Source organism: Ranitomeya variabilis, chromosome 6, assembly GCF_051348905.1.
Source record: "Ranitomeya variabilis isolate aRanVar5 chromosome 6, aRanVar5.hap1, whole genome shotgun sequence".
Lineage (NCBI taxonomy): Eukaryota > Metazoa > Chordata > Amphibia > Anura > Dendrobatidae > Ranitomeya > Ranitomeya variabilis.
The window spans coordinates 56,126,342-56,154,061 of NC_135237.1; the positions used below are offsets into that span (position 1 = coordinate 56,126,342).

The 27,720-nt window shown below is 48.5% G+C and overlaps 1 protein-coding gene across 1 annotated transcript in view; it reads right to left on the minus strand.

Annotated features, from left to right (window-relative positions):
* CUL2 (cullin 2) overlaps nt 1–26,954 on the minus strand; it is a 79,035-nt gene extending 52,081 nt beyond the window's left edge. Inside the window, exons 1-2 of the mRNA XM_077268531.1 lie at nt 26,463–26,954; nt 6,516–6,657 (exon numbers count right to left, since the gene is read on the minus strand). Of these exons, the coding sequence (XP_077124646.1) occupies nt 6,516–6,634 (119 nt within the window). The 5' untranslated portion in view covers nt 6,635–6,657; nt 26,463–26,954. The remainder of the gene's footprint in view (nt 1–6,515; nt 6,658–26,462) is intronic.
* Between the last annotated feature and the right edge of the window lie 766 nt (nt 26,955–27,720).

Consider the following 27,720-nt stretch of genomic DNA (forward strand, 5'->3'; position numbering starts at 1 on the left):
TATGGAGCACACACCCGTTGCCTCCAGCGTATGTAAAAGGTTTCCTAAGGTACCAGCAAAGCACTGCCAATACCTCACAGCCGTGCCAGCATGCCCGCAGGCGGAGAAACGACAGATATGCCAGTCTGAAAATAGTGCATGTTGGCACCATGTTAGAGATCAAAGCCGCCCTGGAAGAAAGCAACATGTGCAGCTCCTGCCAGCAGATCCCGACCTAAGCCGTCAGAATGGGAACGCACACAGACGCTCGGATCATTCATCAACTAGTATTAGATCCGCTCCAGGCGCCACTTTACGGGAACAGGTGCTGGCAACAGGACGGACAGAAGCCGGTGGAGCCGCAGCGTGTGAGACCGTAACCTACCGGCAAGAGGCCGTCACCGGCTATGCGGTAATGGGAGAAGGATCCACAGGAGAGCTGGTGTAATCCATACACGTCACAGACTGTGCAGTAATGGGAGAAGGATCCACAGGAGAGCCGGTGTAATCCATACACGTCACCGGCTGTGCGGTAACGGGAGATGGATCCACAGGAGAGCCGGTGTAATCCATACACGTCACAGACTGTGCAGTAATGGGAGATGGATCCACAGGAGAGCCGGTGTAATCCATACACGTCACCGGCTATGCGGTAATGGGAGAAGGATCCACAGGAGAGCTGGTGTAATCCATACATGTCACCGGCTATGCGGTAATAGGAGAAGGATCCACAGGAGAGCCGGTGTAATCGATACAAGTCACAGACTGTGCAGTAATGGGAGAAGGATCCACATGAGAGCCTATGTAATCCATACACGTCACCGGCTGTGCGGTAATGGGAGGATCCACAGGAGAGCCGGTGTAATCCATACACGTCAAAGACTGTGCAGTAATGGGAGAAGGATCCACAGGAGAGCCGGTGTAATCCATACACGCCATCGGCTGTGCAGTAATGGGAGAAGGATCCACAGGAGAGCCTATGTAATCCATACACGTCACCGGCTGTGCGGTAATGGGAGGATCCACAGGAGAGCCGGTGTAATCCATACACGTCAAAGACTATGCAGTAATGGGAGAAGAATCCACATGAGAGCTGGTGTAATCCATACACGTCACAGACTGTGCAGTAATGGGAGAAGGATCCACAGGAGTGCCAGTGTAATCCATACACGTCACTGGCTGTGCGGTAACGGGAGAAGGATCCACAGGAGAGCTGGCGTAATCCATACACGTCACCGGCTGTGCGGTAACGGGAGAAGGATCCACAGGAGAGCTGGCGTAATCCATACACGTCACCGGCTGTGCGGTAATGGGAGAAGGATCCACAGGAGAGCCGGGGTAATCCATACACGTCACCGGCTGTGCGGTAACGGGAGAAGGATCCACAGGAGAGCTGGCGTAATCCATACACGTCACCGGCTGTGCGGTAACGGGAGAAGGATCCACAGGAGAGCTAGAGTAATACATACAAGTCACTGGCTGTGCGGTAACGGGAGAAGGATCCACAGGAGAGCTAGTGTAATCCATACACGTCACCGGCTGTGCGGTAATGGGAGAAGGATCCACAGGAGAGCCGGGGTAATCCATACACGTCACCGGATGTGCGGTAATGGGAGAAGGATCCACAGGAGAGCTGGCGTAATCCATACACGTCACCGGATGTGCGGTAATGGGAGAAGGATCCACAGGAGAGCCGGGGTAAATCCATACACGAGGTCTCGTCAACAACGAGGCGATCTTATGGATTTCTCAGCACTAGCGATGAGCGAGTACACTCGTTGCTCAGGTTTTCCCGTGCACACTCATGTGGTCTCCGAGTATTTGTTAGCGTTCGGAGATTTAGTTTTTGTCAACGCGGCTCCATGATTTAAAGCTGCTAGACAGCTTGAATACATGTGGGGATTCCCTAGCAACCAGGCAACCCCCACATGTGCTCAGCCTGGCTAGCAGCTGTAAATCATGGAGCTGCGTCAACAAAAACTAAATCTCCGAGCAGTCATAAATACGCAGAGGTCACCCGACTGTGCTCTGGAAAACCTGAGCAACGAGTACACTCGCTCATCACTACTCCGCACTTATTTAGCTCCCTGCAAACATGAACAGTGATCGCAATACTGATGTAGGAATTCTAGAAGCCCACCGTGCTACTCATTGTGCCACAGAGCCACGGTTTATTCTCTCCAGTGGTGAGGGTGGGCTGCAGAGTGATTTGGGGGTAACTTTTTAATGAAACCTCTTTTTTGCTTTTTTCTTTTATTTTGGGTTCTTGGTTGACTTTTAGATAAAAAAATAAATAAATTAGGTAACTTGTTAATCTATCTTTATTGCGATTATGTGGAACGTATCCTGACGCCACTGTCAGATAGTCGGAGTGATCTGCAAGCAACTCAATGCTAGATGAGAGGCTCTTAAAGGGAACCGGTGATATCCAGGAACGCTATACAGTCACAAACATAGGGTTAATTTTCAGATAAATGGCGTTCTAGTAAGATGTGACCATAATTATTAACTGCACCGCCCCAGTGACTGCAAGCAAGCAGCAACAGGGAAGATACAAGTTCTTTTTTCCCTGAAGCTGCTCTTCTAGTAAGGTAGGCATGATTTTGACGCTATTTACTTGCAGACTAACCCCATATCTGCAGGTAAATAGCATTTCTGGACAGGACAGATTCCCTTTAATAGTTTTGGTGCATCTGGGACCGTCCACAAGTAATAAAATAAAAGTTGCGCCACCTTATATATGAAACTTAGAGAATCCAACTGCGCAAAGACCACACTCACTTTTCGAGGCCATTTTAAATTTTGAGAGAAGTCACATTTTTTGCGCAAATTTGATGCGTCTAGATTTTCACAAGATGGATTCAATCAAGTATCAGGAAATCCTAGGAGAAAATGTCATGTCTTCAGTGAGGAATATGAAGCTTGGGAATCATTGGGCCTTGCAAAAAAAAAAAAAAAATGACCCCAAGAATTCTTCAGGACGAAGTCATCAGACTTGAACAGTTGGTGGATTTGAAGAAAATAGCCGGAGCATGTGATCCTAAGAATATTAGTGAACTGGAGGCCATTACTCATGACAACTAATATTCTTCAGGGACACTACCGGAAGCTGGCGTCTAGTTATCCATCACATCTGCAGCAGGTCATAACAGCCAGAGGTGCTCTAATACGTACGAAGGACACTTGTCACAAAGGGGTTAAATAATTTTGAAACTGCAGTGTTCATTAAAAGTAGCAATTTGAGCTGCATTTAGACAAACCTCGTTATATTAGTTGCATTGAGCTATTTGCAATAAATCAATCAAACATGAACAATGTAAACCGCAGAAAGTTTGTCAACTTTGATACAAACCCTCATTGCAAATTGGGTTTATATTATTTATAATAATAGCAGAATTATACTGCCATTTAGACACGGATTTTCACAGTAAGTATGCCAGCCTCATCAGGTCTGCTTAATAAAGCAAGCATTGTAAAATCTGGTTAAAGATCCACATTACAATCACCCTTTTAATCAGACCAGATTTTCCATGCCAGGCTTTTAGCTCTGTAACCTTGATCTACGGTAACTTACAAACTCTGACAAATAAGATGTTTTTCCCGCTATGGAGGGTGGTAAAACTTCCAAATGAATAGGTAAAAAAAAAATAAAATATATATATATATATATATATATATATATATATATATATATATATATATATATATATATATATATATATAAAAAAAAGGGAGTGCTCAGTCATTGTTTGTGAATAAGAGCAATGAATTAAAGCAAAAAAATTTACAAGAAAGATTTATTTGCCAAGATTTCCACCACTTTGGCCGCTTCTCACAGACGGCTCTGCCAGACACCGTGCTCAGTGCTCCGCAGTTCCCTGGATGGGGTCCAAAGCCTACAACTGAGATGACGGAACTTGTGACCTTATGTCCTCATGTAAAACATTACAATTATTTTCTAGTGAATATCCACGTTTTAACAATAAGTCGATTTTAAGTCCAAATATCTGTGCATTATTTTTTTACAAATTTTTTTTACAACAGAATTTTTTTGTTTTTCATATGGCGCTCCCAATTCTCTGCAATCAACCCCTTCATAAATACTATATTCTCCCTTGTATAAATAAGAATACCTCATAATCGTCTCCCGTTCCGGTGTCGCTCCAGCGATGTCAGCTTCGCGTCTCCCGAGGGTCTCGTGATATTGTTATGCCATGTTGCAGTTGCTAATGGGTTGCAGAGCTCACACTTCCTTCTTTCCTCCTCCTCAGGTGTCGAGGGGAAGAGCACAGCCGTTCAATAGTGGCCATTATTTGGCTACAGGACACACGGCATAATAAGGCCACTAAAGACTTGGGAGTACACCAGTCCAACATGGCTGAATTGGCGCTGCTACGGGAGGCAAGTACAGAGTATTTTTATTTGACACTGGGGAACAGAATGTTTAAAAAGGGGTTGTTCGAGTACTCGGCAACACCTTTAAAGTCAATCTAAATCCATCTAGCCTTATTGCTAGCTCCTCAGTGCTCCTCCTCCCTGCTGCAATCTCACACAGCTCAGTACAAGCTGCAGCCGTAGGAAGGCTTGAATGTGAAAAAAAAACTGAATAATCTGGACTCAGTTCTTTTCATACTTTTGCTGTATTTCCAAAATGCTCGCTTTAATACCAAGATTACACAGCTATTCTAACATGAATTTTCAAAATAAGTATACTAGCCTCATCAAGTGTCAGCACTAGGATAAGGCAAAAAAAACTTGTGAAAAATCTCAACATGATCTTTCTGTATCCCTCACAGACATCTCAATGTGCTGACAGTCCTTCATGTTTTGACCAGATGGAATTAAAGAGAATCTGTCACCTCGAAAAAAGCCATTTACATACAGATATAGGGTTAATCTAAAGGTAAGTGTTGTTACAACACTGCTCGGCCACCTTACTGAAAGTGTGGCTACTGGGAGAAAATGAACTTATTTCCGCCTGGAAGTGGACAGCTTTCAGTCATGGGGGTGGTGCACAGGGCGGCTGCAGTCACAGATCACTATACTCTGAGCGGCGGCTGTATGCTGCGACATGCAGCGTTCAAACACAGTCCAGACGCTTGGTGCACCATGGCGGGGCCAATCTTCCCACCTGCTCGGTTTCCCTCAACCTCCACCCTTCCCTTCTATGATCGACAGCTCTTGCTTCATAGACCCAGAGAAGGGTGAAGAAGATAGAAACAAGCAGGTGGGAAGGTGCACTTAGATGTCTGGCCCCGCCATAATGCACCGAGCATCTGTGCTTGGTTTGAACAGTCATTCTGTGCTGAGACTGCCTTTAAAAGGGGTTGTCCGGTCAGTGTACGCGCTGGGGGGGATTCATCAGTCTGCAGTCACACAGAGTGTTACGATATCGCAGTGTCTGACACGCAGCAGCGATCAGGGACCCTGCTGAGAATCGTACGTCGTAGCAGATCGTTTGGAACTTTCTTTCGTCGCTGGATCACCTGCTGACATCGCTGGATCGTTGTGTGTGACACCGATCCAGCGATGTGTTCGCTTGTAACCAGGGTAAACATCGGGTAACTAAGCGCAGGGCCGCGCTTAGTAACCCGATGTTTACCCTGGTTACCAGCGTAAACGTAAAAAAAACAAACAGTACATACTCACATTCCGGTGTCTGTCCTCCGGCGTCTCAGCTTCTCTGCACTGTGAGCGCCTGCCGGCCGGAAAGCGGGCACAGTGGTGACGTCACCGCTCTGCTTTCCGGCTATGGTGCTTACACAGTGGAGAGAAGCAGAACGCCGGGGGACAGACACCGGAATGTAAGTATGTACTGTTTGTTTTTTTAACGTTTACGCTGGTAACCAGGGTAAACATCGGGTTACTAAGCGCGGCCCTGCGCTTAGTAACCCAATGTTTACCCTGGTTACCCGGGGACTTCGGCATCGCTCCAGCGCCGTGATTGCAAAGTGTGACCGCAGTCTACGACGCTGGAGCGATAATCATACGACGCTGCGACGTCACGGATCGTGCCGTCGTAGCGATCAAAATTGCACTGTGTGACAGTACCCTTAGTGGTTTTGACCAGACAACCCTTTTAAAGGAAACATGTCACCTTGGGAAACGCTGTTTGTTTTTCAGACTACAGTAGGATGTCAGGAGGCAGAGGAAGAGAAAGAAGGAGAATTATCTGATAAGATAGATTACAAAGTTCCTTCTATTCTACTGATTTATGCAAAGTTTGCTCAAAGTACAGTTCTCATTTAAAGTAAAGTTGAGCAGAATAAAATGATAGAAAATTATGAACCATAAAATGGAAACACGTGACAACGCTCAATAACTTTTGCAGGACTTAAGCCTAAATGTCCACCGGAATATTTGGCTTTTGAAGCGACACGTTCAGAGTGTAAACATAGAAGAGTTTTTTTGCATTTTTGTCAAATTCTTGTATTACCACATATTAAAGAAAAAGTAGTATCAGTCTATAAAGAAAACAAAAAAACAACAGTCACACCGGACTATAAAATCTGACATGAATATTATGGGAAGGATACGAGAAGCGGTCATTCCATGTTGCCCTCTCGACGTAATCCAACTTGACAACTGCGTTGATTGTCGTTAAAAGCTTGTTCCATGTCTCATCAAAATCCACGACTCGTGGCTTCAATGACATGGTGGGGTTTTAAATGTTAAAACCTGCAAAAATAAAAAATAAAAAATTAGAATCCATTCCATCACCCACATTTGCTGCTATTCTACCTCTTGTCTTATTCCTACTCTTATTCTCGCTTCTCAATAAATCCTGCTGGACGCCCCCTTACAGACTCGATTGACGACTCTCTGGCTGCTCCATCGGCATTTGCTGTGAAGCTAGTCCTCCGCTTCATCTGCACAGAGCACATGACGCGGCTGTAACGGGCTTGTGAGGTTGTAGCCCGGCTGGTTTGTCGAGCCAGAAGGCTTCTCACAGTAGAGGATTCACCCCTGTGACTCCTGAATGGTGAACAGCTTGTATTGCTCTGAAACTTCTTTATAAACTTGATACCCACTGCTTGTTAGAGAGGATTCTTGACATTAAGGTGATCACTAAGCGTTCTCCTGCTGGCACGCTCAGTCATCACCTTTATTCTGTGGGAAAAATTTGCTCAAAGTGTTTCATGTCCCTACAGCTCCTCCGCAGGGGAAGTGAAGAATTACACCACGGCACATTCAAATCAATGCGTTATTTGTGTAATGAAGGACCAGACCGGTCCTCCAGTGTAAGAGATGCTCTTTTTAACTGCTCTCTACTGTGGCCAAGAGACGGGGAGAGGAACCCACCCACCTTAAATAGCACCACATAGCCCAATAGTGTAGATGAAAATGGGTTTTGTTCACCAGACAACTCTACAGAGTCCAGCAAGAGGAAATTCAATAGAAATTGATAATAGAGCTGGTGCGAACTGATTGACAGGAACTGGTCCATCAGCCATGTTGGTAATCTGTGTGGGCTGGATGAGAGCCCTGAGAACGGAGACCTACGTGATGGCATCCAGGACTCTGCCTTTGATTAGCCTGCCTTGTGAAAGTCACATGCAATGATGCCGCGCCAGGCCTACTAATCAGAAGAGCCTGGGATGCCGTCCGGTAAGACGCAGTTCACAGGGCTCCCATCCAGCCGGCACAGAGAAGATAACCTACAAAGTTAGACAGCGGTGACACACTCAGATGAATTAGTGACTTGGCTGCTCATCTTGGTCTAGCTCTGGAATAAATGCAGCGCTAAGTAAAATTGTGAAATCTCAGCTCATTTCTTATTCCGTCCTGGGTGAAACCTCATAAAATATTCACCAGGCAAATATCTCACACACAACTTAAAGAGGCAGTCCTACCTCAAGAACTTCAAAACGTAATATGCCAAAATAAGGCACCTGGAGGTTATATGGAGGGGGCACCTGGAGGTTATATGGAGGGGGCACCTGGAGGTTATATGGAGGGGGCATCTGGAGGTTATATGGAGGGGGCATCTGGAGGTGGCATCTGGAGGTTATATGGAGGGGGCATCTGGAGGTTATATGGAGGGGGCATCTGGAGGTTATATGGAGGGGGCACCTGGAGGTTATATGGAGGGGGCACCTGGAGGTTATATGGAGGGGGCACCTGGAGGTTATATGGAGGGGGCATCTGGAGGTTATATGGAGGGGGCATCTGGAGGTTATATGGAGGGGGCATCTGGAGGTTATATGGAGGGGGCATCTGGAGGTTATATGGAGGGGGCATCTGGAGGTTATATGGAGGGGGCATCTGGAGGTTATATGGAGGGGGCATCTGGAGGTTATATGGAGGGGGCACCTGGAGGTTATATGGAGGGGGCATCTGGAGGTTATATGGAGGGGGCATCTGGAGGTTATATGGAGGGGGCATCTGGAGGGGGCATCTGGAGGTTATATGGAGGGGGCATCTGGAGGTTATATGGAGGGGGCATCTGGAGGTTATATGGAGGGGGCATCTGGAGGGGGCATCTGGAGGTTATATGGAGGGGGCATCTGGAGGTTATATGGAGGGGGCATCTGGAGGTTATATGGAGGGGGCATCTGGAGGTTATATGGAGGGGGCATCTGGAAGTTATATGGAGGGGGCATCTGGAGGTTATATGGAGGGGGCATCTGGAGGTTATATGGAGGGGGCATCTGGAAGTTATATGGAAGGGGCTTTTACTATGTCCCAGTACACGCGGCCGCCACGCTGGCAGACCTGGTGAACTCACGCATTACATACAGTAGATGGCCATGAAATTGGCACGTAATGTCACTGCTGTGGGGAAATGAATTACTGGCCACAGCTTTCCGTAGTGATTACATCTGGGAATAATGGTCATATGCGATCTGTGAGAGGTGCGAAGACCAAGACACGTACAGAACTGACACGAGTGCCAGTCATGGTCATCATAATGGCCCGATAGTATGTAGATATCTACATCTACTGCAAACCTAGAATGTCTTTTAGCCACGTTCACACAGATATAGTAAAACTCGGAATAATGACATCAAACAATGGACATTACTGCCTCAGTGCGCTCGCTCTCATAGCAGATGGGTATAGGAGCAGCCCAGCCAAGCTCCATGTGCTCGCTCTCAGCAGTGTAGGAGCTGCCAAGCCTTAAAACACACTAGTCTTGTATGAAAACTGGACCAGAGTAGAGCAGGGGTGGGCAATTTTCCTGTGGGACCACATGAGAGCCTGTGACTGTTGTGGAGGGCCGAACCAATAGGATTAAATTCATTCTGCTCAATATTAATATTTATTTGATATTAATTGTATCACTTAGTATTGACAAGAATTAAGTATGGCAACATCCCCTATATACAATATGAGCCTGCACACAGCCCCTATATATCATAATAGTCCACACACAGTCCCCTACATACAGTATGAGCCCCCATACAGCTATTCCTGAGGATGAGTAAACAGGAAACAGCGGATGGTGGAGAACATGGTGCTAGTTCAGCCCTTTGGCTTAATCGGTCCATGGGCCGGGCTGGAACAGCCAGAGGACCAGATGTAGCCTTCGGCCCCCAGTTTGCCCAGCTCTGGACTGAAGTATACCCTGATTTATTCTGCGCAAACCATGTGTACTAGCTTGTGTCACAGCTCACCTTTATCCTCTCCCTACACAGATCACAGAGCATGCCCAGCACACTTTCCCATAGAAGTCAATGAACACATCCAGATATTGTCTATGGTTCATGTGGCTGCTGTAAAGAACAAATATTTCAGTGCAGAAAACAGGAATTCAGGCAAGATGGTTGCTCTCAATAATGTACAGAAAAAATAAAAATACAAAAATGGAAATAAGCAAAAATAAAAAAGATGTAATCATCTACCTCTAAATTTATTAGAAAAAAACAAAAAAAAAAAAAAAAACAAAGCTAGGTGATAAAGTGGGAATCTGTCACCAGGAAATGCCAATGCAAAATACAAGCGGAGCTTGATATACCACATGGCGGCATCTGGACACTCCGCTGTGACGATCCCTCCGTGTAGCCATGTGGTCTGTTATTGGCCAAACCAGCTCAATGTTGCTGCTGCATATTTCCACAGTCATGTGCTAAACAGTCGGGTCTGGGTCCTGCTCAGCCCCCTTGTCGTGGTGGGATGGCTTTTATACGCTTGTGATCAGAATAGTGTCAGCTAAGTCCCCCATGTTATTTCCTTGTACTGTTCATTTACCTACTGCAGGGTATTTACTCATTGCCTTTATCCTAGGTTCTGTCTGTTAGTGGCCACCTACACATTGCACTTATACCCACGTGTGCTCCGGCTCATTTCTTTGGTTTGGAATGTTGCATACTGCAGTCACCTCTGACACTACAACAGGCGTTAAAATGACAATTATCAAAAAGAGTTAATTTTGCAAAGTGCTTGTAAAAACAAGGAAGCTTTGCAAATTACTTGTTATAATAAATCTGCATTTTTAAAGATTAGAGGGATTTTTAATTTTATAGTTTATGGCTTGTTGTCTCAGGACTGGAGCCCTTTCAGGAAGCTTGTAAGCGCTGCTCTGTAGCAGGACGGAGCGACACATCCAGCCGGAGTCAGTCTCCCTGCGCTCCTCAGGTGCAGCGGAGGAAAGTTGCCATTGTTTACAACCTCTGAGATGGCACAGCCCTGCAGCACAAGAACGCCTCAGCTGCAAACCGCCAAAAAGCAGAGGGAGCAGGAAGATGGGGGGCTGAAAGTTCAGAAAACCCCTTTAAGGCGCTGTGTCCTGAATATGGATCCTCTTTAAAGATGACCTTTCACCAATTTTTTCAATTTTTCACGTGGAGCCTAACACACGACATAATAGTGGCTGAGAACAGGAAAAACTTTTCTTTTCGTGTGTACTTTGTTTTATTTTTTTATTTTGCTTTTTTGTTGCAGAGATATTACCAAAGTATTTTGCTCCTACTGAGTAAACATTTGTTAAGTCCAAGTGGATGATATCAGATAGCAACTGATACAGAGGGAAGTCCTCGCCCCCAGTGAAGACGCCCACTTGGACTTAAAAGCTAAAGGGATGGTCCTGTAAATATAAAGCCCTTTATAAATACCTATCTTTAGGGGTAGGTGCACACGATCCAGAGTTCCCGCGGGTTGGATGCTGCGTACTTATGCAGTGTCAAACCCACATTGGCTAGGTGTTACAGCATAGTGGAAGGGATTTCAAGAAATCTCATGTCCTCTACGTGTCCAGAGACGCCCGCTGAGAAGGACATGCGGTGCATCTCTCCAGACCGCAGCACGTGAATTTCTACCATCTCTGCAAGAGAAGTTTCACCCACAGAATGTATTGAACCTGGTGAATCCGCACAGTTCAGAGATCACATGCAAATTCACTTGCGTTCAATAGACGGCAGCATGTGTCGAAGCGCTGCTAGTTCCGGATCGTTTGAACCCGGGCTAAGCCTTAACCACTTTTGTAACTAGCATTTATTAAGTTTCCTACACTTCTCCCTATCCTGCCATTTCTTTATATGCATTTCTTTTATCTTCTCCTCCTATGACGTTTAGTTTGAGAGGAGTCTCAGGCTGTACAGTGCTGCTCACCGTTACTGACACCACTTCATTTTTTTTCAAAGACAATACAATATCTTCAGAAATAAATTGAAAAATGTACCAAGGTTATATCCTCAGGATTTTTTAATTAGTGATCTAAATATAACCATAAAACATTGTTTTCAACTTACATGTTTAGTCTGTTTATTCTTTGAAATTGTAACATCATGTGCAGCAATAAAGGCACCCCTAATTAATACTACGACATGTCACCCTAAAATCTCTTGATAATTCTCTGATTTCATGATTTCTGTGATACAGTCAAGGCCTCCAGTACCGGATGCAGCAAAGCAACCCCACAGCATTATGGATCCTCCACCATGCTTATCTGTTGGTAGGGTGTTCTTTTCCTTATAAGCTTCATTGCACCGTCTGTAAACAAACTGTTGCTTTGCATTGCCAAAAAGCCCCATTTTTGTTTCATCTGTCCACAGAACGGTTTCCAAGCAGGATTGTGGTTTGTCAAGGTACTCTTTGGCAAAGACTGTTCTTTTTTATGACTTTTCTTCAGCAATTGTCTTTTCCTTGGCCTTCGCCCATAAAGCGCTGCTTGATTTAGTGTGTGGCATATGGTACTTGTTGGAACCATGACCCCAGATTGTTCCAGGTTGGCCTTCAGGTCTTTGAATGTAGACGCAGCAGTTCTGATGTCCTTAAACAGCTCTTTTATCTTCCCCATTGTGACAATGTGATGTGGCCTGCCATGTGGCTTTTTAAAACACTGAAATCATCATTCATTGGCAAATTCATGCCACATTGGGCACCGACAATTAATTACAGTTGATTCTCATTTGTGATTTATCACAGGCTAGTGAAAATGTGTTTTCATACTAATTTAAAGTAAAGGGTGCCAATACCAGTGTCATAGCAAGCTTTAGGTTTTTCTATTTTTCCCTCCCATTGGTTTTTATTTTAACCCCTTCATGACCTTGCCGTTTTTTGCAATTCTGACCAGTGTCCCTTTATGAGGTAATAACTCAGGAACGCTTCAACGGATCCTAGCGATTCTGAGATTGTTTTTTCGTGACATATTGGGCTTCATGTTAGTGGTCAATTTAGGTCGATAATTTCTGAGTTTATTTGTGAAAAAAACGGAAATTTGGCAAAAATTTTGAAAATTTCGCAATTTTCACATTTTGAATTTTTATTCTGTTAAACCAGAGAGTTATGTGACACAAAATAGTTAATAAATAACATTTCCCACATGTCTACTTTACATCAGCACAATTTTGGAAACAAATTTTTTTTTTGCTAGGAAGTTATAAGGGTTAAAATTTGACCAGTGATTTCTCATTTTTACAACAAAATTTACAAAACCATTTTTTTTAGGGATCACCTCACATTTGAAGTCAGTTTGAGGGTTCTATATGGCTGAAAATACCCAAAAGTGACACCATTCTAAAAACTGCACCCCTCAAGGTGCTCAAAACCACATTCAAGAAGTTTATTAACCCTTCAGGTGTTTGACAGCAGCAGAAGCAACATGGAAGTAAAAAATGAACATTTAACTTTTTAGTCACAAAAATGATATTTTAGCAAAAAATTTTTTATTTTCCCAAGGGTAAAAGGAGAAACTGGACCACGGACGTTGTTGTCCAATTTGTCCTGAGTACGCTGATACCTCATATGTGGGGGTAAACCACTGTTTGGGCGCACGGCAGGGCTCGGAAGGGAAGGAGCGCCATTTGACTTTTTCAATGAAAAATTGGCTCCAATCTTTAGCGGACACCATGTCGCGTTTGGAGAGCCCCCGTGTGCCTAAACATTGGAGCTCCCCCACAAGTGACCCCATTTTGGAAACTAGACCCCCCAAGGAACTTATCTAGAAGCATAGTGAGCACTTTAAACCCCCAGGTGCTTCACAAATTGATCCGTAAAAATGAAAAAGTACTTTTTTTTCACGAAAAAATTATTTTAGCCTCAATTTTTTCATTTTCACATGGGCAACAGGATAAAATGGATCCTAAATTTTGTTGGGCAATTTCTCCTGAGTACACCAATACCTCACATGTGGGGGTAAACCACTGTTTGGGCACATGGTAAGGCTCGGAAGGGAAGGAGCGCCATTTGACTTTTTGAATGAAAAATTATCTCCATCGTTAGCGGACACCATGTCGCGTTTGGAAAGCCCCTGTGTGCCTAAACATTGGAGCTCCTCCACAAGTGACCCCATTTTGGAAAGTAGACCCCCCAAGGAACTCATCTAGAGGCATAGTGAGCACTTTAAACCCCCAGGTGCTTCACAAATTGATCCGCAAAAATGAAAAAGTACTTTTTTTTCACACAAAATTTCTTTTAGCCTCAATTCTTTCATTTTCACATGGGCAACAGGATAAAATGGATCCTAAAATTTGTTGGGCAATTTCTCCTGAGTATGCCGATACCTCATATGTGGGGGTAAACCACTGTTTGGGTGCACGGCAAGGCTCGGAAGGGGAGGCGTGCCATTTGACTTTTTGAATGGAAAATTAGCTCCAATCATTAGCGGACACCATGTCGCGTTTGGAGAGCCCCTGTGTGCCTAAACATTGGAGCTCCCGCACAAGTGGCCCCATTTTGGAAACTAGACCTCCCAAGGAACTAATCTAGATGTGTGGTGAGCACTTTGAACCCCCAAGTGCTTCACAGAAGTTTATAACGCAGAGCCATGAAAATAAAAAATAATTTTTCTTTTCTCAAAAATGATTTTTTAGCCCACAATTTTTTATTTTCCCAAGGGTAATAGGAGAAATTGGACCCCAAAAGTTGTTTTCCAGTTTCTCCTGAGTACGATGATACCCCATATGTGGGGGTAAACCACTGTTTTGGCACACGTCGGGGTTCGGAAGGGAAGTAGTGACGTTTTGAAATGCAGACTTTGATGGAATGCTCTGCGGGCGTCAGGTTGCGTTTGCAGAGCCCCTGATGTGCCTAAACAGTAGGAACTCCCCACAATTGACTCCATTTTGGAAACTAGACCCCCAAGGGAACTTATCTAGATGTGTAGTGAGCACTTTGAACCCCCAAGTGCTTCACAGAAGTTTATAACGCAGAGCCGTGAAAATAAAAAATGTGTTTCCTTTCCTCAAAAATATTTTTTTAGCCCAGAATTTTTTTATTTTTGCAAGAGTAACAGGAGAAATTGGACCCCAAAAGTTGTTGTCCAGTTTCTCCTGAGTACGCTGATACCCCATATGTGGGGGTAAACCACTGTTTTGGCACACGTCGGGGTTCGGAAGGGAAGTAGTGACGTTTTGAAATGCAGACTTTGATGGAATGCTCTGCGGGCATCAGGTTGCATTTGCAGAGCCCCTGATGTGCCTAAACAGTAGGAACTCCCCACAAGTGACTCCATTTTGGAAACTAGACCCCCAAGGGAACTTATCTAGATGTGTGGTGAGCACTTTGAACCCCCAAGTGCTTCACAGAAGTTTATAACGCAGAGCCGTGAAAATAATAAATGTGTTTCCTTTCCTCAAAAATATTTTTTTAGCCCAGAATTTTTTATTTTTGCAAGAGTAACAGGAGAAATTGGACCCCAAAAGTTGTTGTCCAGTTTCTCCTGAGTACGCTGATACCCCATATGTGGGGGTAAACCACTGTTTGGGCACACGCCGGGGCTCGGAAGGGAAGTAGTGACGTTTTGGAATGCAGACTTTGATGGAATGGTCTGCGGGCATCATGTTACGTTTGCAGAGCCCCTGATATGCCTAAACAGTAGAAACCCCCCACAAGTGACCCCATTTTGGAAACTAGACCCCCCAAGGAACTTATCTAGATGTGTGGTGAGCACGTTCAACCCCCAAGTGCTTCACAGAAGTTTACAACGCAGAGCCGTGAAAATAAAAAATCATTTTTCTTTCCTCAAAAAAGATGTTTTAGCAAGCAATTTTTTATGTTCACAAGGGTAACAGGAGAATTTGGACCCCAATATTTGTTGCCCAGTTTGTTGTGAGTACGCTGATACCCCATATGTGGGGGTAAACCACTGTTTGGGCACACGTCAGGGCTCGGAAGGGAAGTAGTGACATTTGAAATGCAGACTTTGATGGAATGGTCTGCGGGCGTCACATTGCATTTGCAGAGCCCCTGATGTGCCTAAACAGTAGAAACACCCCACAAGTGACCCCGTTTTGGAAACTAGACCCCCGAAGGAACTTATCTAGATGTGTGGTGAGCACTTTCAACCCCCAAGTGCTTCACAGAAGTTTATAACGCAGAGCCGTGAAAATAAAAAATAATTGTTCTTTCCTCAAAAATTATGTTTTAGCAAGTAATTTTTTATTTTTGCAAGGGTAACAGGAGAAATTGGACCCCAACAGTTGTTGCCCAGTTTGTCCTGAGTACGCTGGTACCCCAAATGTGGGGGTAAACCACTGTTTGGGCGCACGTCGGGGCTTGGAAGGGCGGGAGCACCATTTGACTTTTTGAACGCAAGATTGGCTGGAATCAATGGTGGCGCCATGTTGCGTTTGGAGACCCCTGATGTGCCTAAAACAGTGGAAACCCCTCAATTCTAACTTCAACACTTACCCCAACACACCCCTAATCCTAATCCCAACTGTAGCCATAACCCTAATCACAACCCTAACCCCAACACACCCCTAACCACAACCCTAACCGCAACACAATCGTAACCCTAATTCCAACCCTAATCCTAACCCTAATCCCAACCGTAACCCTAATCCCAACCCTAACCACAACTGTAACCCCAACACACCCCTAACCCTATCCGTAACCCTAACCACAAGCCTATTCTTAACCCTATTTCCAACCCTAGCCCTAATTCCAACCCTAACCCTAAGGGTATGTGCCCACGTTGCGGATTCGTGAGAGATTTTTCCGCACGATTTTTGAAAAATCTGCAGGTAAAAGGCACTGCGTTTTGCCTGCGGATTTACAGCAGATTTCCAGTGTTTTTTTGTGCGGATTTCACCTGCGGATTCCTATTGAGGAACAGGTGTAAACCGCTGTGGAATCCGCACAAAGAATTGACATGCTGCGGAAAATACAATGCAGCGTTTCTGCACGGAATTTTCCGCACCATGGGCACAGCAGATTTGGTTTTCCTTAGGTGTACATGGTACTGTAAACCTGATGGAAAACTGCTTCGAATTCGCAGCGGCCAATCCGCTGCGGATCCGCGGCCAATCCGCTGCCAATCCGCTGCGGATCCGCGGCCAATCCGCTGCCAATCCGCTGCCAATCCGCTGCGGATCCGATGCAGATCCGCGGCCAATCCGCTGCGGATCCGCTGCGATCCGCGGCCGATCCGCTGCGGATCCGCTGCGATCCGCGGCCGATCCGCTGCGGATCCGCGGCCGATCCGCTGCGGATCCGCGGCCAATCCGCTGCCGATCCGCTGCGGATCCGCGGCCAATCCGCTGCGGATCCGCTGCAGATCCGCGGCCGATCCGCTGCGGATCCGCGGCCGATCCGCGGCCGATCCGCTGCGGATCCGCGGCCGATCCGCTCTGTGTGCACATGCCATAACCCTACCCCTAACCCTACCCGTAACCCTAACCCTACCCCTAGTTCTAACCCTAGTTCTAACCCTAGTTCTAACCCTAACCCTAGTGGTAAAAGAAAAAAAAAATATTTTCTTTATTTTATTATTGTCCCTACCTATGGGGGTGATAAAGGGGGGGGTTTATTTATTATTTTTTTATTTTGATCGCTGTGGTAGAACCTACCACAGCGATCAAAATGTACCTGTAACGAATCTGCCAGCCTGCAGATTCGGCGGGCGTACTGAGCATGCGCCCGCCATTTTCCAAGATGGCGGCGCCCAGCGAGGAGACGGCCGGACACCGGGAGGATCGGTAAGTATGAGGGGGTGGTGGGGGGGGGGTGGATCGGAGCACACGGGGGGGGGATCGGAGGACGGGGGGAGCGGACAGGAGCACGGGGGAGCGGACAGGAGCACGGGGGAGCGAACAGGGGGACGGAGAGGACCGGGCCACATAACGGACGACTGGGGAGGAGATCGGGGGCGGTGGGGGGGGGCCAGTACATGATTTCCAGCCATGGCAGATGCTATTGCAGCATCGGCCATGGCTGGATTGCAATATTTCACCATTTTCATAGGTGAAATATTGCAAATTGCTCTGATTGGCTGTTGCACTTTCAACAGCCAATCAGAGCGATCGTAGCCACGTGGGGGCAAAGCCACCCCCCCTAGGCTGAAGTACAACTCCCCCTCTCCCTGCAGATCGGGTAAAATAGGAATTAACCCTTTCACCCGATCTGCAGGGATGCGATCATTCCATGACGCCGCATAGGCGTCATGGGTCGGGAAGGGGTTAAACTAGCTGTTTCCAGCCAGCTAACGCTCGGCACGCTCAGGAGCCTCGTGTGGTAATGTGGGGGAACGGAACCTCGTGTGGTAATGTGGGGGGATGGAGCATCGTGTGGTAATGTGGGGGGGGGGCGGGATTATGTGTAGTGATGTGGTGGTGGGGATTATCTGTGGTGATGTGGGGGGGAGGGATTATGTGTGGTGATGCGGGATTGTGTGTGGTAATGTGGTGGGGTGCGAGATTATGTGTGGTAATGTGGTGTGGGGGCGGGATTGTGTGTGGTAATGTGGTGGGGGGCAGGATTATGTGTGGTAATGTGGTGGGGGGCGGGATTATGTGTGGTGATGTGGTGGGGGGATTATGTGTGGTGATGTGGTGGGGGGCGGGATTGTGTGTGGTGATGTGATGGGGGCGGGATTATGTGTGGTAATGTGATGGGGGGCGGGATTATGTGTGGTAATGTGGTGGGGGGGCGGGATTATGTGTGGTAATGTGGTGGGGGGGCGGGATTATGTGTGGTAATGTGGTGGGGTGCGAGATTATGTGTGGTAATGTGGTGTGGGGGCGGGATTGTGTGTGGTAATGTGGTGGGGGGCTGGGATTATGTGTGGTAATGTGGTGGGGGGGTGGGATTATGTGTGGTGATGTGGTGGGGGGATTATGTGTGGTGATGTGGTGGGGGCGGGATTATGTGTGGTGATGTGATGGGGGCGGGATTATGTGTGGTAATGTGGTGGGGGGGTGGGATTATGTGTGGTAATGTGGTGGGGGGGGCGGGATTATGTGTGGTAATGTGGTGTGGGGGATTATGTGTGGTAATGTGGTGTGGGGGGGCGGGAATATGTGTGGTAATGTGGTGGGGGGGCGGGATTATGTGTGGTAATGTGGTGGGGGGGCGGGATTATGTGTGGTAATGTGGTGGGGGGGCGGGATTGTGTGTGGTAATGTGGTGGGGTGCGAGATTATGTGTGGTAATGTGGTGTGGGGGCGGGATTGTGTGTGGTAATGTGGTGGGGGGCAGGATTATGTGTGGTAATGTGGTGGGGGGGATTATGTGTGGTAATGTGGTGGGGGGGATTATGTGTGGTAATGTGGTGGGGGGGATTATGTGTGGTAATGTGGTGGGGGGGTGGGGTTATGTGTGGTAATGTGGTGGGGTGCGAGATTATGTGTGGTAATGTGGTGTGGGGGATTATGTGTGGTAATGTGGTGTGGGGGATTATGTGTGGTAATGTGGTGTGGGGGATTATGTGTGGTAATGTGGTGGGGGGGCGGGATTGTGTGTGGTAATGTGGTGGGGGGCAGGATTATGTGTGGTAATGTGGTGGGGGGGATTATGTGTGGTAATGTGGTGGGGGGGTGGGATTATGTGTGGTGATGTGGTGGGGGGATTATGTGTGGTGATGTGGTGGGGGGCAGGATTATGTGTGGTGGGGGGGCGGGATTATGTGTGGTAATGTGGTGGGGGGGATTATGTGTGGTAATGTGGTGGGGGGGCGGGATTATGTGTGGTAATGTGGTGGGATGCGAGATTATGTGTGGTAATGTGGTGTGGGGGATTATGTGTGGTAATGTGGTGTGGGGGGGCAGGATTATGTGTGGTAATGTGGTGGGGGGGATTATGTGTGGTAATGTGGTGGGGGGGTGGGATTATGTGTGGTGATGTGGTGGGGGGATTATGTGTGGTGATGTGGTGGGGGGCAGGATTATGTGTGGTGGGGGGGCGGGATTATGTGTGGTAATGTGGTGGGGGGGATTATGTGTGGTAATGTGGTGGGGGGGCGGGATTATGTGTGGTAATGTGGTGGGATGCGAGATTATGTGTGGTAATGTGGTGTGGGGGATTATGTGTGGTAATGTGGTGTGGGGGGGCGGGATTATGTGTGGTAATGTGGTGGGGGGATTATGTGTGGTAATGTGGTGGGGGGGATTATGTGTGGTAATGTGGTGGGGGGGCGGGATTATGTGTGGTAATGTGGTGGGGGGGCGGGATTATGTGTGGTAATGTGGTGGGGGGGCGGGATTGTGTGTGGTAATGTGGTGGGGTGCGAGATTATGTGTGGTAATGTGGTGTGGGGGCGGGATTGTGTGTGGTAATGTGGTGGGGGGCGGGATTATGTGTGGTAATGTGGTGGGGGGGATTATGTGTGGTAATGTGGTGGGGGGGTGGGATTATGTGTGGTAATGTGGTGGGGGGGATTATGTGTGGTAATGTGGTGGGGGGGCGGGATTATGTGTGGTAATGTGGTGGGGGGGCGGGATTATGTGTGGTAATGTGGTGGGGTGCGAGATTATGTGTGGTAATGTGGTGGGGGGGCGGGATTATGTGTGGTAATGTGGTGGGGGCGGGATTATGTGTGGTAATGTGGTGGGGGGGCGGGATTATGTGTGGTAATGTGGTGGGGGGGCGGGATTATGTGTGGTAATGTGGTGGGGGGGCGGGATTATGTGTGGTAATGTGGTGGGGTGCGAGATTATGTGTGGTAATGTGGTGTGGGGGCGGGATTGTGTGTGGTAATGTGGTGGGGGGGATTATGTGTGGTAATGTGGTGGGGGGGTGGGATTATGTGTGGTGATGTGGTGGGGGGATTATGTGTGGTGATGTGGTGGGGGGCGGAATTATGTGTGGTGATGTGATGGGGGGGCGGGATTATGTGTGGTGATGTGATGGGGGGGCGGGATTATGTGTGGTAATGTGGTGGGGGGGATTATGTGTGGTAATGTGGTGGGGGGCGGGATTATGTGTGGTAATGTGGTGGGGTGCGAGATTATGTGTGGTAATGTGGTGGGGGGGATTATCTGTGGTAATGTGGTGGGGGGGCGGGATTATGTGTGGTAATGTGGTGGGGGGGATTATGTGTGGTAATGTGGTGGGGTGCGAGATTATGTGTGGTAATGTGGTGTGGGGGCGGGATTGTGTGTGGTAATGTGGTGGGGGGGCGGGATTGTGTGTGGTAATGTGGTGGGGGGCAGGATTATGTGTGGTAATGTGGTGGGGGGCAGGATTATGTGTGGTGATGTGGTGGGGGGCGGGATTATGTGTGGTGATGTGATGGGGGCGGGATTATGTGTGGTAATGTGGTGGGGGGGCGGGATTATGTGTGGTAATGTGGTGGGGGGATTATGTGTGGTAATGTGGTGGGGGGGCGGGATTATGTGTGGTAATGTGGTGGGGTGCGAGATTATGTGTGGTAATGTGGTGTGGGGCGGGATTATGTGTGGTAATGTGGTGGGGGGCGGGATTATGTGTGGCAATGTGGTGGGGGGCGGGATTGTGTGTGGTAATGTGGTGGGGGGCGGGATTATGTGTGGTGATGTGGTGGGGGGGATTATGTGTGGTGATGTGGTGGGGGGGATTATGTGTGGTGATGTGGTGGGGCGGGGGGATTGTGTGTGGTGATGTGGTGGGATTGTGTGTGGTGATGTGGGGGTGGAGCTACTGTGCAGGGGGCGGGATTGTGTGGGGTAATGTGGTGGGGCGGGATTGTGTGTGATGATGTGTGGGGGTGGAGCTACTGTGCAGGGAGTGGGATTAGCGAGTAATCATGATGCTATATATATATATATATATATATATATATATATATATTATTGTTTATCGTTTGCTCTTTTGTATTTAACACGAGTGCTCTATACAAAAAAACTTTCACTTGATTCATTTTTTTTCTGGAGATATTCCACATTATGTACTTAAACTTTATGGGTGCTAATAACGACGAGCAGGACTGTAACAGGAGGCTGGCACTGAACTCCATTCCCTCTATTTCCCTTCCTAAAACAAAAAAAAGTCATCAGAGGGCAGTGCTGCAGTTACTTTCCACAGCTACTGATACCGCTGTCCTCTGATGATATCCTGGTTCAATAGACGTGATCGAGAAGTGACCACATCTTCAGTCGCCATCACAGTCACTGCTTCTAACAATGCAGTCACTTTCCCTGAAATTAATCATCATCAGGGGTTGGTGATAAAAGAAGGGTGAGTGACAGGCAGAAGCGCTGCTCCTCAGCTTCTATCACCACCCTCAATTGAATCATCACAGGAGGCAGCGATACGGTCACTCACCTTGCTTCTATTACCGTTCCCTGATGACAACTCATTTCAGGGAAAGACACTGTGGTATTAGAAGGAGTGACTGAGGGCGACTGTGGTCCTCTACTAAAGCAGGATGTAAGCAGAAGACAGCAGTTTTTGTAAGTGATCGCAGCGCCACCCCGATGACGTCCTGTTTCAGAAGGGGTGATAGAAGCTTCAGAGAAGCGAGTGCAGTGCCAGCTTCCTGTGATGTCCCATTTGTTTGAGACTCCACGCAAACTGGCAGGAAATGGCAGGATAGGGAGACATGTGGGGAGTTTAATAACAAAGCTAAGTACAAAAGTGATTATGATATGATATGATATAATATTATATATATATATATATATATATATATATATATATATATATACATATATATATATACATATATATATATATATATATATATATATATATATACACACACACATTACAGAGCAAAAGTTTGGACACACCTTCTCATTTAAAGATTTTTCTGTATTTTCATGACTATGAAAATTGTACATTCACACTGAAGGCATCAAAACCATGAAATAACACATGTGGAATTATATACTTAACAAAAAAGTGTGAAACAACTGAAATTATGTCTTATATTCTAGGTTCTTCAAAGTAGCCTCCTTTTGCTTTGATGACTGTTTTGCGCACTCTTGGCATTCTCTTCATGAGCTTCAAGAGGTAGTCACCCAACGGACCCGGACCACCCCTGGGTGAGTATAATATAACCTGTTTTACTTACCTTTCAGGTTACATCGGGGGCTTATTTATAGCATTACAGAATGCTGTAGATGAGCCCCTGATGCCGGTGGCCTTATCTCATATACGATTTTTGGGGTGACAGGTTCCCTTTAATGCCTTGGTGAATGAGTGCTCCGAGAATCTCTCAGTGAGCTGATGGAGACTTTGTAACTTTTAAAAAAAATATTTTTCTAAGCTCCTCTCTGCTGACTTATGACTACAAACCACATCTCAGTACAGATAAACTTTCACTAGGTTACAAATAAGCTCAGAGAATCTTAGTATAAGGGCTCGCTAACACCGGCGGATACATCAGACCAGTGCTAGCCCATGTTTTATCGGCAAGCTCTCGGACCGATGTTATTCACTGGGGCAGTGCCGATGATCGATTTTTTTTTCACTGACCGAATCGGTCAGTGAAAAAAAGATTTCACTGTGAAATCGGATGCTGTTCACCCAATCAAGTCTATGGGTGCATGGAAACCATCAGACTGCACTCCGATGACATATGAGTGCAGTCCAATTTCCACAGACAGTAAAATATGATCAGGGTGTTATTTGGATAATCGGCCCGATTCTCTCAGTAGACAGAATCTACATCCATCTGACCCTAGCCTCAGACAGAAATAAAAAGGGTTACAAACTCTCCATCAGAACTAGCTCACTGACGGATTCCCAGTTAACTCATATTGCAACAAGCAATGTGTAGGGAAACAAACTGAAAAAGACAAGTGGTGCAACAGTCCAATTGCAAACATTTTTTTTTAAAAATACATGTCTTTGGAAAATTAATAATACTTACACCCCAAGTGTCCATACTCTTTAAAGCAGTATTCCCATCTCCAAAATCCTATCCCAATACGTAGTTGGAGTAATAATAATAATAATAATAATAATAATAATAATAATAATACCAAATACTTCCAGTCAGAGGAACTACACTACATTTCTGATTTGCTATTTCGCTTACCCCCATGTGCAGGTCAACTAGCTAACTGTCACTATATGAATGGTTATACCCATGGGTCCCTAAGCTACTGCAATGCCCTGGACATGGTACAAGCAACATAGCGAATCTGAAGAACTGTACTACATTTCTAATTGGAGGCATTTACTGATAGCACTATTACACCTAATACATATTGGGATAGGATCTTGGAAAATGGGTATACCCCTTTAAATGGGTTGTCCACTACTTTTACATTGATGATCTATCCTTAGGATAGGTCATCAATGTCTGATATGTCACCAATGTCTAATAGGTCGGGGTCCGCCACCCAACACCCTCACCGATCAGCTGTTATTGGTGTCAGCAGCCCCCAGCCAGAAGTCCTCACTTGCCGAGCTGCTCCGTCTTCTGATAATGGGCGCCGCAGGGAACTGCACATCTGCCTCCTATTGATGTGAATAGGAGTCGGTTCTATAGTACCAATCCTTGGCCGCTACCAGAACATGGAGCAGCTCGGTAAATAAGTACTTCCGGACACCAATAACAGCTGATAAGGGGGGTTGCCGGGTGTTGGACCCCGACCGATCAGACATGAATTATGTATCTTAAGGATGCGGGCACAGACCCATCGGTGACACTACAGGTGGCGGTATGTGGGTACAGACCCTTCGATGACACTACAGGTGGCGGTATGTGGGTACAGACCCATCGGTGACACTACAGGTGGCGGTATGTGGGCACAGACCCATCGGTGGCACTACAGGTGGCGGCATGTGGGCACAGACCCATCGGTGGCACTACAGGTGGCGGCATGTGGGCACAGACCCATCGGTGACACTACAGGTGGCGGTATGTGGGCACAGACCCATCGGCGACACTACAGGTGGCGGTATGTGGGCACAAACCCATCGGTGGCACTACAGGTGGCGGCATGTGGGCACAGACCCATCGGTGGCACTACAGGTGGCGGGATGTGGGCACAGACTCATCGGTGGCACTACAGGTGGCGGCATGTGGGCACAGACCCATCGGTGGCACTACAGGTGGCGGCATGTGGGCACAGACCCATCGGTGGCACTACAGGTGGCGGTCTGTAGGTACAGACCCATCGGTGGCACTACAGGTGGCGGTGTGTGGGAACAGACCCATCGGTGGCACTACAGGTGGCGGTGTGTGGGCACAGACCCATCGGTGGCACTACAGGTGGCGGTATGTGGGCACAGACTCATCGGTGGCACTACAGGTGGCGGTATGTGGGCACACTCATCGGTGGCACTACAGGTGGCGGTATGTGGGCACAAACCCATCGGTGGCACTACAGGTGGCGGCATGTGGGCACAGACCCATCGGTGGCACTACAGGTGGCGGTATGTGGGCACAGACTCATCGGTGGCACTACAGGTGGCGGTATGTGGGCACAGACTCATCGGTGGCACTACAGGTGGCGGGATGTGGGCACAGACTCATCGGTGGCACTACAGGTGGCGGCATGTGGGCACAGACCCATCGGTGGCACTACAGGTGGCGGCATGTGGGCACAGACCCATCGGTGGCACTACAGGTGGCGGTCTGTAGGTACAGACCCATCGGTGGCACTACAGGTGGCGGTGTGTGGGAACAGACCCATCGGTGGCACTACAGGTGGCGGTGTGTGGGCACAGACCCATCGGTGGCACTACAGGTGGCGGTATGTGGGCACAGACTCATCGGTGGCACTACAGGTGGCGGTATGTGGGCACACTCATCGGTGGCACTACAGGTGGCGGTATGTGGGCACAAACCCATCGGTGGCACTACAGGTGGCGGCATGTGGGCACAGACCCATCGGTGGCACTACAGGTGGCGGTCTGTAGGTACAGACCCATCGGTGGCACTACAGGTGGCGGTATGTGGGCACAGACTCATCGGTGGCACTACAGGTGGCGGTATGTGGGCACAGACCCATCGGTGGCACTACAGGTGGCGGTATGTGGGCACAGACTCATCGGTGGCACTACAGGTGGCGGTATGTGGGCACAGACTCATCGGTGGCACTACAGGTGGCGGTATGTGGGCACAGACCCATCGGTGGCACTACAGGTGGCGGTATGTGGGCACAGACTCATCGGTGGCACTACAGGTGGCGGTATGTGGGCACAGACCCATCGGTGGCACTACAGGTGGCGGTATGTGGGCACAGACTCATCGGTGGCACTACAGGTGGCGGTATGTGGGCACAGACTCATCGGTGGCACTACAGGTGGCGGTATGTGGGCACAGACCCATCGGTGGCACTACAGGTGGCGGTATGTGGGCACAGACTCATCGGTGGCACTACAGGTGGCGGTATGTGGGCACAGACCCATCGGTGGCACTACAGGTGGCGGTATGTGGGCACAGACTCATCGGTGGCACTACAGGTGGCGGTATGTGGGCACAGACCCATCGGTGGCACTACAGGTGGCGGTATGTGGGCACAGACCCATCGGTGGCACTACAGGTGGCGGTGTGTGGGCACAGACCCATCGGTGGCACTGCGCGGCTGCAGTCACACTGAGGTAACATCCAGGCACATCACACGCAGGCGGCACATGTGCCAGCGCTCATTAGTAAGTGCCCCTCACACGCAGAGGCCGGGGCATTCTGAGGGGGCAGTGGTTACGGTACATGGCCTCCATACTCCGGCCCTGCTGGCCCTGGCTGACAGCCCGTATACCCCACAGGGCCCTCACAGACGCCAGCCCGGGGCATGGTGCCGCACAGCCCGAGGACAGAGGCCTACACATGTGTGCCGAGCATGGGCCGGTGAGGAGCTGCCGGCTCCCGGGGGATGCACGAGAAGACTCCGGCTGCAGAGCGCCAGCTGCCCCGGGAGGAGGGAGGACGAGAGGCGGGCGGCCGGTACCTGTCACACGGGCCCTGGGAGTCCTCCAGGGGAGATCATCAGCTGTCACCGACGCCGCTCACTCAGCTGCCATTACCTGGGATGCCGGCCTGTACCATCCGCTCTGCTCATGGAGGGGGAGCAGGCACATTTACTTACTGCACCCCCAGCCAGGTGGGTCTCCTTCCCTGCACCGGGACAGACTAAGGCCCTCACTATTCCCCGCCAATCACCGGCAAGGAGTCGGTCTAAAAAGTGGGAGTACGTGCGCAGATGGGGGCCGCCGTATCTACCGTCCCCCCGTCTGCGGAGTAGACTGGTCCAAGGTACGGGAGCTGCGGAGGCTCAAGCGGCCTCGGGTCCATGCCCTGATGACAAGCAGGAAAGGGGAAGCCCGTGGTGGGCGGCTCCTGCGCGGCCAGTGCCCGGACTGAGGAGAGCAGAGGCACCGCCTGAGGGAACATGTCCGCCCGGACAGCAGCAATGGGAGAGCAATGCTGTCTGCTGCTGTCTGCGGCGGATAATAAAGCTACCAGAGTTTGAATCACTTCACAGAAGTAAAGTCTGTGACCGCTGATGAGGTGTGAGAAGGCCGGCACAGTGTGTACAGGGTCAGACAGGGAAAGGACAGAACAAGGCCGGCACAGTGTGTACAGGGTCAGACAGGGAAAGGGCGGCACAAGGCCGGCACAGTGTGTACAGGGTCAGACAGGGAAAGGACAGAACAAGGCCGGCACAGTGTGTACAGGGTCAGACAGGGAAAGGACAGCACAAGCCCGGCACAGTGTGTACAGGGTCAGACAGGGAAAGGACAGCACAAGGCCGGCACAGTGTGTACAGGGTCAGACAGGGATAGGACGGCACAAGGCCGGCACAGTGTGTACAGGGTCAGAAGGGGAAAGGGCAGCACAAGGCCGGCACAGTGTGTACAGGGTCAGAAGGGGAAAGGGCAGCACAAGGCCGGCACAGTGTGTACAGGGTCAGACAGGGAAAGGGCAGCACAAGGCCGGCACAGTGTGTACAGGGTCAGACAGGGAAAGGGCAGCACAAGGCCGGCACAGTGTGTACAGGGTCAGACAGGGAAAGGGCAGCACAAGGCCGGCACAGTGTGTACAGGGTCAGACAGGGAAAGGGCAGCAAAAGGCCGGCACAGTGTGTACAGGGTCAGACGGATAGGGCAGGACAAGGCCGGCACAGTGTGTACAGGGTCAGACAGGGAAAGGACAGCACAAGGCCGGCACAGTGTGTACAGGGTCAGACAGGGATAGGGCAGCACAAG